Here is a 17334-nt window from a genome sequence, read left to right as displayed (position 1 = left end):
GTTGGATTATCCCTGGCATTTGCACAGCCAGCGAGCATGCCACCCCAATATGACCCCCTAGACTATTGTTGAAAATACCCAACTTTTCTTGAATCTAACAAACATTTATTTGAACATTTCCAATGATTGTTTAATGTGAAAACAATTGATATGTGTGTATGTATGTGTATTTTCATTTGTATGTACATATTATTTATGTGGCGTGACTTTGTGTGTTTTTGGATTCCTTTGGTTCTTGGAGGCAGTTGTCGTTGAAGGTACTCAGTTTTTAGTGTTGTTGTACAGGCAGAGTTTCATTGCATTGCATCGGCTAGTTGTAGATTTGGCAGGTTCTCTTTTAGGGCTCCTCCTCCACCTCCACCTCCCACTCTGATTCCGACTCTGGAGTTATATCTCCCTCATATTCCACGTACAGTGGGTCGTTCATCAGTTCAAACTCGACCGTAGGGAAGTCTGTCTGCGTTTTCTTATCGACCATCCTCCCTTCGTTGACGAGTGACATGGCCAGGCCTGCACAAAGCAGCAAGAAAACCACTCCAACGCCGCCTAAGAAGAACTCCAATAACAATATGCCGTACACCTCGGTAGCACTCTTGTCGGGACCCCACGGTAGCACTCCCATAATTTCTTCAATTAATTTAACGAAACCCATTGTGTGTTTTTGGTCTATGTGTTAAAATTTCTGCAAAAGAAGTGCAATTTTCTTTTTTGACGGCGTTCGATTCGATTCACAACAAGAACTGGTTTCAATGAGCGCATTTTCCAGGGTTGTGCAACTTGTGCGATCCAGTTCGGTACCAGCTTTTTGGCTGTAGTTCGAACTTCGAACGTTTTCCAACACTGAGAGAGCCGCGTGGCGTCCCTGACGCTTGAGAGGTGAGGTTTGGAAAGTGCAGGGCCGCCTCTCGGTTGAGAATCTAAGCGGAGCATGTGGAGCCTGTACGTGGCGTATGTGCAATATAATTTTAAACAAACTGTCAGGCACATAAAAGCAATCCAAAGCCAAGACATGTGCGCGACAAATCCGCAAGCAGAAAAAAAAAAACGCACGCCACTGCTTGCTCTAAGGGTCAGTCCCAGTCTCAGTCTCGTCCCTAACGAGCTGCTGGTCGACAAAGACTTGGAGTCAGACTTGGCATCGGATTTGTGATTCCTGGGGTCCAGCCAATAAATCTCCACTGCTGCAGCAGCAGTAGCAGCAGCAGCAGCAGCAGAGAGAGAGATGACTTGGAAATTGAAAATGGGAAGAAAAACGAACAAAAAGAAAAAGAAGGAATTGCAAAAAGCTGAAATTCCTAAATCAAATACTTGCCATACAATCCAAAGCACAAACACAAATAGTAGTAGATGCCACACAGCAGAGCGGCAGAGGCAGAGGCAGTGGCAGAGGTAGCAACAGCAGCAGGGGGAGAGGGACAGGGAGAGTCAAGAGTAGAGGAGTCGGAGTCGGTGCCGAGGCGTGAAGCGGAAGATTTTTCTGGGGCCAAGAGTTGTGTTTAGTTTAATGCCGAGAAAAACATAATTCAACCTCAAAGGCAAACACAAAGCAATACAAAGTGAAAAGTACAGTTATGCTGCACACACACACACACACAGGTACACTTGTGCTCAAAGGCTGACGCAGATGAGAGTAAGCAGAAGAGAGCAGAAACTGCCAGAAGAGGCTGCTGTTCCAAATGGATCGCCATTGCCTTTTGGAATAACATTTTGCATTCCAAGCGGAAATTGTGGAAATCCTTCTTCGTTTTCGGCTGTCTGCTCCCAGTGCCAGTGCCAGTGCCAGTCTCGCCCATCGATTTCCAGCATGTGTGTATGGCCCCCAAATATTTACAGTTTATTTATAAATCAGTGTAATAACAAGCCATCTCAATCGCTCAGCTCTGTTCTGTCTGTTTGTCTGTCCCTTTCTATGGCACACTCTCTGTCTGCTGACTGTCAAGCGCAAACATGCACAGCGACATGTACGGACATGCACCCAGGGATGTCCGGCATTCGGTTTGAACAGAGATACGGGATACGGGGAGGAAAGCCAAAGCAGAGACCAAAATAACGGAAAGTTGTGTTAAAAACATTTTCTATTTGCAATTTTTTATTGGCAGTGTCTGGACTTACACATATATTGTGTGTCCTGTGCAGCTCCTTATCCCTCATGGCATCCTTTCCTTCTCGCAGAAAACTGCTTACAGAGAGAAGCAGCAGCAGCAACAGGAGCATCGAATCGTACTCGTACTCGTAGAGAATAAATAACCAGAAAGCAATATATAACTATGGGGATATACCCTTTCTGATCCATTGCAAAGATCCGTCACAAGACAGTGGAGACGATCTGCAATTATGCTCGCCAACTGAACGAAAGCGCAGAGACCTCTCGGTCTAGTCACGAGAGATTCACGACAAAGAAAGAACGCTAGAGATTGAGGGAGAAATAGAGAGCAGCTGGCAGACTGCAAAAGTTCATTCGGGGTTCGAGGCTGCTCAACATTTCTCTTTATGCATTCGTTATACCCCCGCCTCGAATAAAGGGTAACTAAAAGTTTCTGCTGCTGTCACATCACTTCTCTCCTGCTCGTTCTGTTCTTTACAACTACAACTTCTCTCTTTTTGCTGCCTGGCTGCCTTCTGCCTGCTGCATTGTCGTAGCGTGTGAGATTTTGTTGTTCAAACACTTTTCGCTGGCACTGGCGTTTTTCACATTCACATACACACCCACACATATTCCCGAAGCCAGGAGTAGGAAAAAGAAAAAAAAAAAAAGATGAACTAGTTTACGATTTCATTATTAGTTTGAACAAGGACACAAGCCAAAAGCAGGAGACCAACGAGCCAGAGCCTGCAAGCAGGAAAGATGCCGCCGCGGCATCATGGTCAAACATCCAGACATCACAACTTATTGAAAAAGTTGCAGCAGCAGCAGCAACTTATTACAACAAAATACAACACAGAAAGAGGAGCACGAAACACACACAATTGCAACAGAGCAGCAGACCTGCAGAGCAACAGAGTTTTATTTTGGAGGTTGGGGGTGTTGCGATGTTTAAATTGGTGGCACTTAAAGATGACAGATGACAGCACAACTAAAGCCTCCAATCTATCATGTATGTGGCACTCAATCTCATCGGCCAATTGTCGAATGTTTGAAGCGTTTTTGAGAGTCTTCAGTCATGATAACAAACATGTGCTCTGGATCAAAATAATCACCGAAACAAATTGCAAATTGCAATGCAAAAGAGCCCAAAAAGTATGCACAAATTCCTGAATAAACAAAAGCCAACAGCAAGGAGAGAGACACTTCAGAGTCGACAAATAACTGAGAGAGAGAGAGAGAGCACATTGTGCCAGTCATTTGTGCATTGAGGCATCCTTAGATAAGTCGTAGAAACAAACACACAAACTTTCTTCTTAATGCCTGCAATCAAGATGATTTGTGTCAATTATATTGACCGCCAATGCCAAAAAGGATGCCAACAATTACTGGTACCGAGTATCGATCCAAGTGTATAAATATTTAATTAATGCATTGTCCCCGCACACATCTAATGCGCTTTAAATGCCTTCACAAATGGTATGGAATGGAATGTTAGTCAAGTGTCTGCCAGAATGGAATTTACTGAATGGCAGGCCACTGTTTCTTGTGCGTGCTTCTGCGTCTGGTTGTGCTTCTGGCGGAAGTTCTGTGTGTTTCGAGGAATACTTGTATGCATTTATGAAATGCATAAATATTGAAATATTAAGCTGTGACTGTGCATTGCCACAAACAACGATATGTAAATATGCCACTGCGTTTGTCCCCGTGTCCCTGTACCCAACCCTGCCCTGCCCTGCCGTAGCTCTCATGCATGTTGGCTTTTCATAGGAAAAGTAAATCTTGCAATTTGCCTTCAGCCTTGCATTTCAGCCACCTATGTACGTACGAGGAGAAGGAGGAGTACGAGGAGGAGGGCGGGCGAGAGTAGTAGTATCTCTTCGTGTCGTGTCCCTGGCTGCTTATTTGCTTAACTAAATGCAACTTCTGAGTTGTCAACACAATGACAGTGCGGCAGTGTGGCTGTGAGGCAGTGGTTTTGGGGCTGCCTCTGCCTCAGATTCTGATTCTGATTCCTCTTCATGTACTCGTAGTATCTGGTGTTGATAACTAACTGCTGTTGGGTTTTGTATTTGAAAGCTGGTCGAGTCGGTTGCACGTTGAACGTTGCAGGGGAGCACGAGGACAGGAGACAGAAGACAGTAGAACGGCTGATGGCTGGGGCTTACCACAGGCTGAACATGGAATATTCCAGCTCGGAAGTGCAGTAGCTCTTTAAAATGTGAACGACAGACGACACTCAACACTCGAAACACAAGGCACACACACACACGTACATAAGCCTTGACCAACAGCTCATTTAAAAGTATGCAAAAATAGACCACTACTCATTGATTAAGGCTTTAGTTATGGTTATGGGACTGTACCACGGGCTGCTGCTGCCATTACCCAAGACTGGAAGAAAAATAACAAAAATAAAAACAGAAAATAGCTAAAATCCAACAGAAAATAATATTTATTGACCCACCTTGATGGAGGAACCCATAGATAGGGACGGTACCATTGGTTCTTCCTGACACTCTCGAAAACTGAAAATGATCAACTTCTAAATCTGTGTCTCTGTCTGTCTGTGCAATGAGTGCCTGGCATTGGCACAAAGCTGATCGTAGCTTTGGAACGGGTCCTGGAATTTGTACAAACAATTTGACAGCACTGCCTCCTTAATATCCAGTGACTAAACCACGTACTGTGCATCCTGGCATTTGTCAACACTGGTGTCAATTGTGCCCACAGATCTACCCCGTCATCCAACCCACCAGTGGATAACAAACCCAAAATCAAACAAAAGGCCGTACTCGACTGCGACATCGAACCGGAAAGTGTGGACAGGGGCAATTGGTGAGACTCTGAGGAGAGAAGGATGATGACAGAAAAGGAGTGCCCATATCAGGAACAAATTGTTGCACAGCAACATATTTGATTTCATTTCAAACGCAGCAACAACCTGATACTGGCCCACCACTCAATGAGAGTTTTGTCAGGAAAGGAAAGGACAGGACAGGGCCGGGGCCGGGCCCGGGACCAGCAACAGTTCCTCACATATCACCAACAGACAAAGTGGTTGCACAGGAGCAGAGAATCGTGGTTTGTACCGTGTGCCGTGTGCAATGAGAACGAACTTTAAATTGCTCAGAAAAATCAATCTCGTAAAAGTTTTTCGAGCTTGAGAGCGCGCACGGTGGAGCACGGCAGTGCCTCTGCTTATGTGCACTCGACTATCCATTTCGAAGGAGGGCTTCCATTCCATGGCCATGGGGCTTGCTCTGGCAGAAGAAGGTGTGTGCGTGGCGTGTCCTGCTTATTGGGCAACGGGTTTTTGCCTCTGCCTTCCCCATGTGTGAGTGTGTGTTTGGCTGGCTGCTCGATTGCTTTGTGCCGGACGCATCCATTTTGTTTTATACATGTCCGCTGCACTCCCGTCTCTCACTCCTTTCTCTACTCTCTCTTGTAATGAAATCCAAGCGAAACTGTAATTTCTTACTGCCCTTCAATGCTGCACTTGCTCTTGCACTGCACTGGACTGCAGACTGTACTTCAAACTGGTAGATGTAGTTGGAACCGTGTGCTGGGGACACAAACTGCTAACAAGACAAATGAACGGTGGCAGGCACCGAGCGGGAATCACGTTGAACGGCGATTACTCTCAGAGCCAGTCACAAGGCGGGTTCGCTAATCAAAATGGTGACAAGTCAAGCATGACAACAGCCAGCAGCAAAGTAATGACAAAGTTTTCTCACAACAGCGACTACTAAGTCCCGTTCTGCATTTAGATTGAAGCGAGCATTAAGGAAATAGAAATTTTCCTTTATTTAAACATTTACTTTGGGCCATCAAAGATTGTAATATATTACATTAAATATCAATCAAACTGTTGAATCTGTGAGAAATAGCACCATGAGTGTTTTCAAACTTGTGCTGTTCTTTTTTCTCTGTTCCAGTGTTGTAAAATGCCAGACACACTGCTTGGTACAGTCTCGTTACATAGCTGCGATCAGTGCGGGTCAGAGAAAAACCGTTTCTTCCTGTCTTGTCACACTTTTGTACTTTTTCTGGCTGCTCTTTGATTGAAAATTTGAAATTACATTTAACTAAAGTACAGCAACGCACTAAAGCACTACGGTACAGTACACCATTCAAAATACTTACCATCCAGAGGAACAACAGCAACAAACACAAACACAAAGGGCAATAACACTCATAGTAATGATAACGATAACGATAATGATAATGAGAATGCGAATGCGAATCATCATTATCGTTTGCCTTCTCTGAAAGTATTCCGCGTGGAAGAGCAGAATGGGGGGGGGGGTTGGAAGCAAGGACTCACCATAAGTTGTAATTGTGACGCTCGTCTCGAGAATTTCGGTATTTGCATAGGACGCAGTGCAGTAGTACTTGCCGCCCATCTCCACCGTCAGGGAGGAAATCATCAAGGCGAGGCTCTCGCCGGGCAGCGTCTCCGTGTACATGGGTGGCTGGTTTCGACCCGTTCTGTGGATAGGTGGAGGAAACGAATGAGTTTTTTTTTTTGTCTTTGGTTGTTTTTGTTTTTTTGTTTTTTTGGGTATTAGTAACAGAAAAATATGCATTTTCAAATGGTAGAAGAGTACGAGTAAACGAATGTAAGTACATATATGCTTTCGCATGGGCGGGGGGGAGCAGGAGAATATATGTACGTATAATTATTATTTTTATGCACAATGATTATAACGATTGCTGTGTGTGGCTGTGAGGCTATGGGGCTATATGGAGCTATATGGCTGCGTGTTAGTTCCTACTCTTTCCACTTCGTTTCTTCTGAATTTGCATGCCTTTTTCCACACACACACAAACGGAAATGTGCTACGCATTTTTCCCATTTCCCGTTTACACATTTCCCCCATTTCCCATTTCCCTTTTTCGCCATATACGAATATAAATATATTTTCTCGCATTTTCCACCAAATTTGCCAGCTAAATGGGAAAATTCCTTTGGCTTTGCATTGTGTGTGTAGGTGTGTGTGTGTGTGTGTAGGTGTATGTGTGCCGTAAGCATGAGGTCACCGTCACTCGGGGGGCAAGTGGCTTTTCGCTCAGCTTTGCTGTGTGGCAAGGCAAGCAGCAGCAGGGTATGCAAGTATGATGCAAGTAATTGGATGATTCTTTTCAATTTGCGCATTTCTTTCCTTTCCACTTAAATATTTCTCTTTTAGAAACCTAAGCCGTTCCTAACCGTTTCATTACCGCTTAACTGTTTTCGTTTCCATCCAACATCTAAAGGACAGCTTGGCATGGATTGGGTCTTTGATCCTGTCAGAGCTTTCGCCCCTGACATGTCGGGAAACCCTTTTCATAACCGATTCTGCCAGTTAAATTTTTTGATGGCTTTTTAAAACTGGAAACTCCCATTCCATTAACCATCCCTCACCCCACCCCCCTGCCGGCACGAGAAGTGTTGGCCATGTGGAAAGTTTTCACGCCTCTGGCTTTAATTTCCATGCGATTTGTGCACGAATTTGTGTACAGTAAATCGCATAAAGCCAACAAATTATGGCAGAGCAACGAACATGGAACACGAACCCCCCTTTCGGACTGCCCGCTAGAGCTGCTGTTGCTGCCCGCCCATTGAGCAGCTCACGTACTAATTAATTAAAAAAGTTTCCATGGGGCTCCCCCCGAAACTAAATATGCATAGAGAAGAGCAAAGAGAGAGAGAGAGAGGGAGCAGTTATTATTATGATTATTATGAGAGTGGGCAAAACAAAAACGAGAACTGAAACGGAAACGGACGCAACGATATCAAATATAAAAACAGCAGCAGCAGCAGCAACAAGAAGAAGAGGTAAAAGAAGGGAAGAAGGGTCCATTGAACTGGACGATACCCTCTTGGAGTTACAGCATTTTGTAGATCCCCAAACAGCATAAATTACAGAAGAATAAGAACAAGAGGCGGCAGCAGGATAGATCTCCCATTGGATGTACAGATTTTGCAGACAAAGATGATATACCAAACAGCGTAAATACTTTCTGGTTACATTTGCCACGCGTTAAACAGCAGTGCCCATCGGTCGCTGTTGATCGAGAGTCAAACTGCATCGTCATCGCTGGGAAGTTGCAATATAATTGAAAAAAATAGTTCCTGCCTGAGTTTGTCATGCAGGTATGCAAGAGACAGAAGGGTTCGGCCTTCAGATGAATAAGAAATACTGAAAGAACTTTTTGACTTGAGAGGGGTTAAAAGGCAGCAGGCACGAGGCAGGGGGAAGGCTGTGGGTGGCAGGGGGCAGGCTGTGGGAGGCAGGGGGCAGGCTGTAGGAGGCAGTGTACATATTGCGAATGGATTGCAATCCATGGAATAAGCGTAAAGTCAACGCATGTTCCGCCTCCTTCCTTCCTTCCTCGCTCCCTCTCTCCCTCCGGTTCTGTCAAAATATCCTTGCCTGCCTTGCCTGCCCTGCTTTCCCCTCCCCTCCTTTTGGGGATTTCAATTTTTTGACAGTCGTCGTCATCATCAACATCCAGCAGCCTCCTGCCGCCTGCCTTCTGCCTCCTGCCTCCTACTCGTGCCTGCCACTTCTTCAGCTTTTCCTTCTACTATTTTTCCTCCTACTTTTGTTTTTACGAATGTAATTGGTTTTATATATTGAACGAATACATGTTTGTGTTTGTTTGCATTTGTGTGCGTGTGTTTGTGTGTGTGTACGGAGAATATGGTATCCGGAATACGGCAAATACGGAGTGGAGGAGGCACAACCTGCGTTCGATTTGCGTTTCGCCCAATTGTTGCCAAAAAAATTCAGACAAAAAAAAAAATACGTACGGCATGGCATGCGGGGTATTTGTTTGCCTTACAAATACACACACACACATGCACAAACAGCAATCGCACACACACACACACAAAACACAGCTGTGCGTGTGTGGTGCATAGAAAACGTCGTCGTTGCCTGCGCCCCGAAAATTATGCTAACAAAAGTTGTCGAAGAGGCGCATACAAAAATAAAAAGCACGAGCCAAAAAATGTCATCAAGCGAATGGAGTACCGACAGCAAAATACCCTGTACTTAGAGGCATATTTTTATGTACGGTATTTTCGATGGGTATGCCAGCTTACGTAGCTTAAGTTCTACGCCAATTCTGCTCACAAAAAATCTCTAAAATTTCCACATTTTGCAATGGAATATTCTTCGCTTACAGGGTATTCAATATGGCCGGGAATCCTGCGCTGGGCAAAAACACAGCGACAGCGTTTGCCGTTACGCAGGGAGGGAGCCAGAGGGGGGGGGAAAAAGTGGTGGCTGGGAGTGCGGTTCGAAGCGGAAGAAGACATTGTGCAGAAAAAATGTCGCTGCATATTTGCGTTCGGATTTTTAATATTGCGCCAAGCAGTACACACACACACACACACACAAAGGAGAAGGGCGAAAAAAGAACCGCAACAAGAACAATAAAAGATGGAGACAGAAAGAGAGAGAGAGAGCGGGACTGGGAAAGAGACGTTACGCATACGTAAAAAAAAAGAAATGTCTCTCTTTCTTTTTTTGCTGCTTTTTCTTTTATTTTTTTTTTTTTGTTTGGTTGATTGTCTCTTGGGTACATCATTGTGGCCTGTCTCTCTCTCTCTCTCTGTCTCACTCAAACACCATCTCCCTCTCATTCGATCACCCAATTGGCGCCTTGGGGACTCCACTTTTTATTGCATTTTCTTTTGGCCGTTAGACGCGCATCAAGATGGCGCTTTTGTCGTTGTTTCTGCTGCGATTGTCACTGTTATTGAATCCTGGAATGAGCCACCAGGGAGCCAGAGTCGTGATTCAAGGAGTCGCGAGTCGGGTGCACGGATTCTCCATCTGCCACAATCACAATCACAAACCATTGAGCGCGGCAATTGCTCTCACAACCACAGATCAGAGCTGCTGCCTCTTCTTTTCCGAACTGTCGCTGCTGATGATCCTGTTTCCGTTAAGTGTTAGTCTGTAGCCTCCCACAAATCACTTGCACAATTCCAAGCTCTGATCTACTACCATGCCATGCAGCTGGAGGCATGCCAGCCCCTGCAGCAGCGGCAAAAAGCCCCCAAAAATGCGGACAATGCACGGCCGCAAAACTATGCCGAACTTAATCGTTTTAATTAACTCGAGGAGGGTGCAAAAACAACGCCCCTGCCACACGCGCTCTTCGGGGCAGGGATTTGTGTGCGGCTGAATGGGGGAGAATATGCGGAGCCCGTTCGGTTTTTGGGCAGCTTAATTACATTTCGCGCCTGCAAGTATGCAATGCAGCAAACGCACCGTACTGTTGAGAGTGGGCGTGTGTGTGGGGGCGTGGCGTCTCTCCCAAAAAAAAAAAAATAATAAACCCACCAGCAGCCAAACAACAAAAGAGGAAAAATAAAACTCTCGAAAAAGGGAATACCCTGCGGAGGATGGCAGGCAAAAAGGCGAGGGATTTAAATCGGAATTCAGCTGGAATATCGATAAATTTTCGATCAATTTAAGAGTGGATTTCCATGCAGAAAAAAGCCAAATTTGAAACCAAAGCATGTTATTCCTGAGATAGATATTTGGCTGCTTCGCAGCTCCATCAAAATTAAGGGGTATACGCAAAAGGAGAGAGCAATGAGAGATCCTGTCCATAGAACACATACATCATCTGCAGTACCAAGGGATATTCAAGGGGGGTGGGGGGTAGAGAGACAGAACGCAAAATTTAGAAAAATGTTTCCTGGTTTCTGGCCATCGAACTAAACGCGCGAGGAGTGCCAGTGCGTGTGCGATGTGGATGCCAGGGTTGCCCCAGCATAATTTCCAAACCATCCACCAAGCGATAATTAAAGCTGAACAAATAAAAGAAAAACCCACACACACACACACACACACACATAGCAAAAAGTAGTACTCGCAGCACACTCCCCCTGCCCTCCTCCACCCAACAAAAGCTGTTGGCCAACTGAATATTCAAGCAAAAAATAATACAAAATGTTTTTTGGGCCAAAGCCAAACATGAAATTTTGCACTGGCCCAAGTTTTGCTGCTACTTCTCCTTCTCGGCACCTCTGCAGCTCTGAAGTGGGAAACGAGGTTAATTGGTACGCAATCGTGGGCTGGTTACCCCCTCGGGGGTTCACCCTTTTTTAGGTGGTGGGGCAGAGGAAGTAACTGAGAGCTAAGCATTGACCGGGTCAGGTGTCGCCCCCGGGCAGCCCCCCTGCCGATTTTCGGGGCCAGTCGGCAGGCAAATTAATTAACACGATTTCGCTTTTCACACGCACACCGCCAGAGTGTTCCACCTCTCGGACTACAATATCTCAGTCCGTATCTGAATCTGAATGTTCCGCTCAAGAATTTCCATTCGCATTGCCCATCGCCTGCCGCATTTCCCTTGGCCTCTGTCTGACATGTTTCCCAGGAGCCTAGAAAAAACGGAAAGCTTTCGTTCGGATTCCTTGATTGATTCGGCCAGTAATTGCAATTTTCCGTAATTTCATTTGGAGAACAGTGAGATTTTTCGTACAATTGCAAGATTGCAGTCATTGTTTTTTCTTGTATTTCGTTTGGATACTGACTGAGGGGAAAAACATCCCCTAGGATTCTCTGGCAATTTCTATGCCTTAGTGATGACTGTACCTGTTGTAACGGCACTTTATCAATGGATTTCTGCTTTCTCTGTCAGACACAACTGTACCTGCAGCTGGAAAACTGGCAGCTCTTATTTCACACACTGCTGCAGCTTCTTCAAGGTACAGTCCAAGTCCCTTTAAGATTTATTTTGGAAAACAAAATTCTGGCAGGGCTGCCGGGACATGCGCTCGTCTAGCCAGGGTTGCCACACATTTGTCAATCATTAGTGGATGAGGGGGAGAAGGTTAGTTCAACAGCTAATTGAATGGAATCGCATGAGGCAGAGCTAACCATCGCTGATGGCTGAGAATATGAGGCGGGGGAAATTGATGTGTGTGTGTGTGAGTATGGGTCAAAGGTCCAATGTCAAATGCCCGCGCAAAATGCATTTATCGGCGTACAGCAAAATGAGTTAACAACAAATCAACGTACGTAAAACAATCAATCATGCCACAAAAAAAAAAACACAAAAACAAAAACATCAACAAAAGAGCAGTAGAGCGGATCTACAAAGAGGGTGGGAAGGGGTGGAAGACTTCGACGCACCGAAGATGGCATCCAAAATACCCTTACAGAAACACTGAGCCTGCCAAAATGCTGCAGAATGATGGGGGTTAAGTCCCCAAAACAACGGACGGATACATGCATTCGACTACCATTTTAGGTGTGTACTGTACTTATTACTTTCTGCAAGGATATTGGATATGGATATTGGATAGGATAAGGTTTGAGTTCTCTGTCCATCTTTTTGGATACTGCGAAGTTTTTTATTACTCTGAGATACTGGTTGCAGTTACTGTTACTGTTACTGGGTTGGGTTACTTTTAACAGTCACTGTGGCACTGTTTACTATGAAATGTTGTTCTTGCATGTCGCGACTTTCACTTACGCTTTCCTTCTATTCCCCTTGGAATCGTACAGTGGATCATAATTGGGCCTACAACACGGGGTACATATAGGGTATATATATAGCATATATATGTGTATGTATGTATATCAGTGCTTGGATTTGCTAGCTGCTCTCTGCATTTGAATGCACTCAAAGTCAGGCCGAATTCGAATGAGAATTAAACCAAAAAGTGAATGAGAAATTCTGCCACAGCAAATGCCTCAATCCATTCGAACTCCGCATATTTTTTTGATCTAAATTTGAGTGCATTCTTGCAGCTAAATACCAAGAAACCACACACCAATAAACATATGCATCAATCGGGAATCGATGATTGATTGATTGATTGATTGATTGAGTGATTGATGGATCTGTTTGTTTTGCACACTTACGGCTTGGGCAGAATAGTATTGTTCATGTTGTCCTTCCATTGCAGATCGGCCACCAAGGCTGGCTCCGGCACTGTGGGTCGGCACGTGAGGATCAGCGACTTGCCCACGGGCTTGCGCTGCACCTCCTGCATCGGCAGGATCTCCAGACTAGGCAACAGATCCGCCTGGCCTAGCTCTGCAAATAGATGGAGAGTGAAAAAATGTGTTAAAAAGAGAGTGTTAAAGTGGCATTTAAAAGTAAATTTCTTAAAATGGGATAGTGGCCTTTGTTTTTTTTTCTCTGTCTCTGCCTCTGTCTTTTTCTGTGTGTGGCCTTTTTCCACAGCTCATTTGCACAGGCGAGTAAATTTAAATTAATTTTAATTGCCTCTCTGCCGCGAACAAAGGCAAGGGGCTGCTGAGGGGCAGAGCTGTGGCGGTGTGCCACACTGTGGGTGGGTGGAGGGTGTGTGGGGGGACTGTTGGACCTTTGTAATTTTCGCCTCCACTCATTATGCCCATGTGTGTGTGTGCGTGCGTATCTGTGTGAGTGTCAATTTAATGAAAGGCAAATTTCAATCGAAATTTCTAGTGAAATTAAAGTCACATTTTTTTTTTTTGTTGTACGATAAATTAATGGAAGGAAATATGCATTGAAATTTATTAAAAAAAAATTTTAAATACTTTTTTAAGGCATTTTTAATTGGGTTTGCGTTGCTGTAGCGAGCCAAAATAGTTTTGGGCATTGGAAAATTAATTATTTCAGTCTTCAAAAACAAAAAAAAAAACTTGGGCCATAAAGGGGTTATTGAAAAATACTTAAAATCCTTAATCAGTATCAAACTAACTTTGATTTTCTGTTTTTCCATATCAGCAAACTGTCGTTTATTTGTATCACAGATTTCCCTTAAAATTTTTGCCTGCCCTTTAAGTATGCTGCCATCAATTGGCTTCTCCTTCTCCTTGTTGAGTGCATTCTTTGTCCCTCGCTCCTTCGGGGACCTACAACACAGCTTTTGTCGAGCTACTCACAAAAGTTTCCCCAGCTCCAGCCACCATCCGCCGCCATCCGGCAGACTCCTCTCGCAGCTGAAAAGTTGGCCATTGTTCATCTAGCTAATTACCGACAATTAAACGCTCATGAAACCCCTTTGTAACGGGGTCACACAATGGCCAAAACGAAAGAGATAGAAAGAGAGACAGAGACAGAGACAGAGAGAGAGCGGCAGAGCCGCTTCTTAAACTTAAATCCAGTGCAAAAGTTTCCTGCAGCATTTTCCTTTTCATTTTCATTACAATTAAAAGCCTTTTGGCCATTTTCTTTGACATTTTATTGGACACTCTCCCAGTTGACTTGGCAGCAAGCAGGAGGGCAGGGCAGGCAAGAGAAAGAGCTTGGCTTAGTCCTTGGCCAAGTTCAAGTTAAGCAGCGGAGTAGAACCTTAATGGCCAGTGTCCGCACATTTGTTGAGCATTTTTATGGTTCGGTCAACATTTGGCCGCAGCGCTTAAAGTGGTGGATGGATGCCCAGAGGGTGGGGCGTGACAGTGCCAGCCACCCAGCTGGGATCAGGCCAGCTTTCTTTTTGGTGGTGGAGCAGCCAGTGCTCGCGTGGATTACCCGTGCATTATACGAGGGGTATATTGGACTGCCCGACTCTGCCCGACTCCGCCAGAACGCAGTTGACGCCGACAATTGCGCGTGGGGCCACTTCTGTGATGCCTCCTGCCCAGCATTATTTCAGACATAAATTAGCTGCTAGATCCGCTTTTTGTTCTTTGAGTACCCCAGGATGTCCCTGTGGTCGATCTTGGTCATTTTTTTGGGGTCTCACATTTTTTTTTTTTGTTTGTTTGTCGCAAGTGCCGCAGTGCACAGTCGAGTGCATAAATAATTTAATGTAAACGATGCCACCACCACACACATCTGAGTGGGTAGCGTAGTAAACAAATACCAGTGGAAGTGGAAGTGGCAGTGGGTGTGGGTGTGGGTGCGGCAGAACGGGGTGCATGCAACAGAGAGTGCATTAAACTGGCCCACGGGCTTCACCCATTGCTGCTGCTGCTGCTGCTGCTGCTCCATCTCTGGCTAGCATCTGCCGCGGCTCCGGCGAAATTAAATATGAGAAATTTATGCGACGTTGCCTTTTTGCATTGCAATTAATGCAAGGCAACAAAATGGCGCACGCCCACCCCACCCCACCCCGCCAACAGGCGGCAGGGAGACCGACGAAAAAAATGTGGGAATAATGCGCGCAATAAAAAAAAAACCACACCACACAAGCGATGGGATGGGGCAGGGCAACTGGCGAATGCTCTTCCCGGACAGCGCAGAAGACAAAACTATTCAGCAGAGATGCTGGGGCTATTGCTGCCCCTCAAACATTTATCTAATTGGTGCAGCATTTCCGATTAAGCGATTATTTATCGACTGACGCTGACGATGCTTCGGGATCGAATTGACGCGATCACTTGTTGCGCGCTCTTCCCACTCTGTATCTGGGCAGCCATTACTCTTAGTCTCTCTCTTTTTCTTTCTCTTTCTCCATCGCCATTACTCTTTCTCACTCTCCCACTCCCTCTCGCTCTATCGTCCATTACTCTTCCTGTCTGTTTTTATCTATCTGTCACCTCCCTTTCGCTCTTTCTGCTTCTTCTGCATAGCGAAGGGCATCCAGCGATGCGCTGTCTCTTCTCTCTCTATCTTCGCTCTCTGGGTGGGTGGGAGGTGCGGGGGCTCTGGCGCCTTATGCTTAATTTATATTTATTTTATTTTAAATGCATGTTGCATAAATAAAGGCGCACACACTCACACACACACACACACACATGTGCACACATTATCTTTGGAGCTCATCCTTCCTCTCCTCTCCGCTCCTCTGCCTGCTCCCCTGAGGGACATTGGTGTGGGTGTGGCTGAGTGGGAGTGTGGGAGTGTGTATGGCTGTGTGTGTGGCTCTTCCGGACGCCGCATAAATAAACAAGTGGTTAAGAATTATCGTGAGGCTCAGAGGAGCGCGCTCAAAAGCGAGCAAAGAACAGAGGGAGAGACAGAGACAGAGAGAGAGAGAGTCAGAAATAACACTACACGATAAGCACCGATGCTATAATTTACCATCGGTAAACTTGGACATTCGCAGGCTAAGAGAAGGCCAGGCCGCCATCGAGTGTGAGTGATTGCTGTCCCATCTGTCGCTACAGAAGCATATCCTGTAGGATAGAGCTCTAAGGACAATGGTGAATGATCAGCAGCCCAGCCCAGGCCCAGTCATGCCCATTTTACCAATGGGAAAAACAAGCTCTACGTGCATCGGTGAAACGCCGCTGACAATTATCCGACGAGGGCGCATCGGTGCAGTAAATGTCGTCGCCTGTGTGCGTGTGGGCCAACTGCTGGACATATTCTTTCGCTCAGCATCCAACTGCAATTAATTCATGACGCGCACAGCAAAATATTGTTGGAAAACAATTAAAAAGTGCACATTAAAATGGCAATGCATGGAAAAAATTAACACACTCTTTGCCAGCACACAGTGGGTGGTGGTGGGTAACAAGTTTTAAAGCTTTAAATGCAGCAAATGGATTTTATTTTGCCTGCACTCTTCAGCTTTTATTGCCAGAAAGAGAGGGACAGCGAGAGGGTGTCAGAGAGAGAGCGAGAGAGAGAGGGCCGAGGCAAAAGTTAAAATTAATATTTGTTTGCTTAAAAGTTGGTTCGCTCTTTCGTTGCGTTTCGTTTTGGGTAGACCAAAAAATTGTTGATTTATGTAATCCCAGAAACGCCCACGCCCGCGCCGACACCCACATGCACGCCCTCCCCCCCTTTTGCTAGCCGCCAAAAAGTTAGTTTCTGAATTATGAGTGCAAAATAGTTCCCGACCCAGCGACAAAAAAAAAGAACAGAAAAAAAAAGCAGCTTACGCTTACGGGCAAATATTGTCCAGCCTTCCACTGCCACTGCCACTGCGCCCATTCGGGGTGGGGCGTGCTCAAGTGGCGTGTGCCCCAAGACCTGAGCCGCGTCCAAAAATAGACTTCAATTGCAGTATCGAGAGCAGCCTAAATTTACGCTCAAGAGAGCGAAGCACGAAAAGAAACACACGAGAAAGTGAGAGAGATCAAAGGAAACGTTTGAGACTGAAAGGAGATCAATATTTGCGACGGCTACACTGCAAGCCAAGCAGAGAGAGAGAGAGAGAGAGAGGGGGATCATGCCTCTTCGATCTGCTAATAGTTGGGTGCCTGCAGTAGCGATATGAAGAGAGCTCGCAGGACAGCGCCACTAAAGGCAATGCCAATCAAATTGGGGTATTTAGATGCAACCACCAATCAAACCAGCAGCACACAGAGCACTCAACAACAGCAGCATTAGAGACGATAAATCAATAAGTA

At 45.5% G+C, this 17334-nt stretch overlaps 1 protein-coding gene across 1 annotated transcript in view; it reads right to left on the bottom strand.

The window, feature by feature from the left end:
* LOC111076066 (fasciclin-2) overlaps window positions 1-17334 on the bottom strand; it is a 77003-nt gene that overhangs the window by 9672 nt on the left and 49997 nt on the right. Inside the window, 2 exon segments of the mRNA XM_022369665.2 lie at window positions 6411-6574; window positions 12964-13138. Of these exon segments, the coding sequence (XP_022225357.2) occupies window positions 6411-6574; window positions 12964-13138 (339 nt within the window).

This window comes from Drosophila obscura, unplaced genomic scaffold (genome assembly GCF_018151105.1).
Source record: "Drosophila obscura isolate BZ-5 IFL unplaced genomic scaffold, ASM1815110v1 contig_29, whole genome shotgun sequence".
Lineage (NCBI taxonomy): Eukaryota > Metazoa > Arthropoda > Insecta > Diptera > Drosophilidae > Drosophila > Drosophila obscura.
This window is presented reverse-complemented; position numbering and strand designations above follow the sequence as displayed.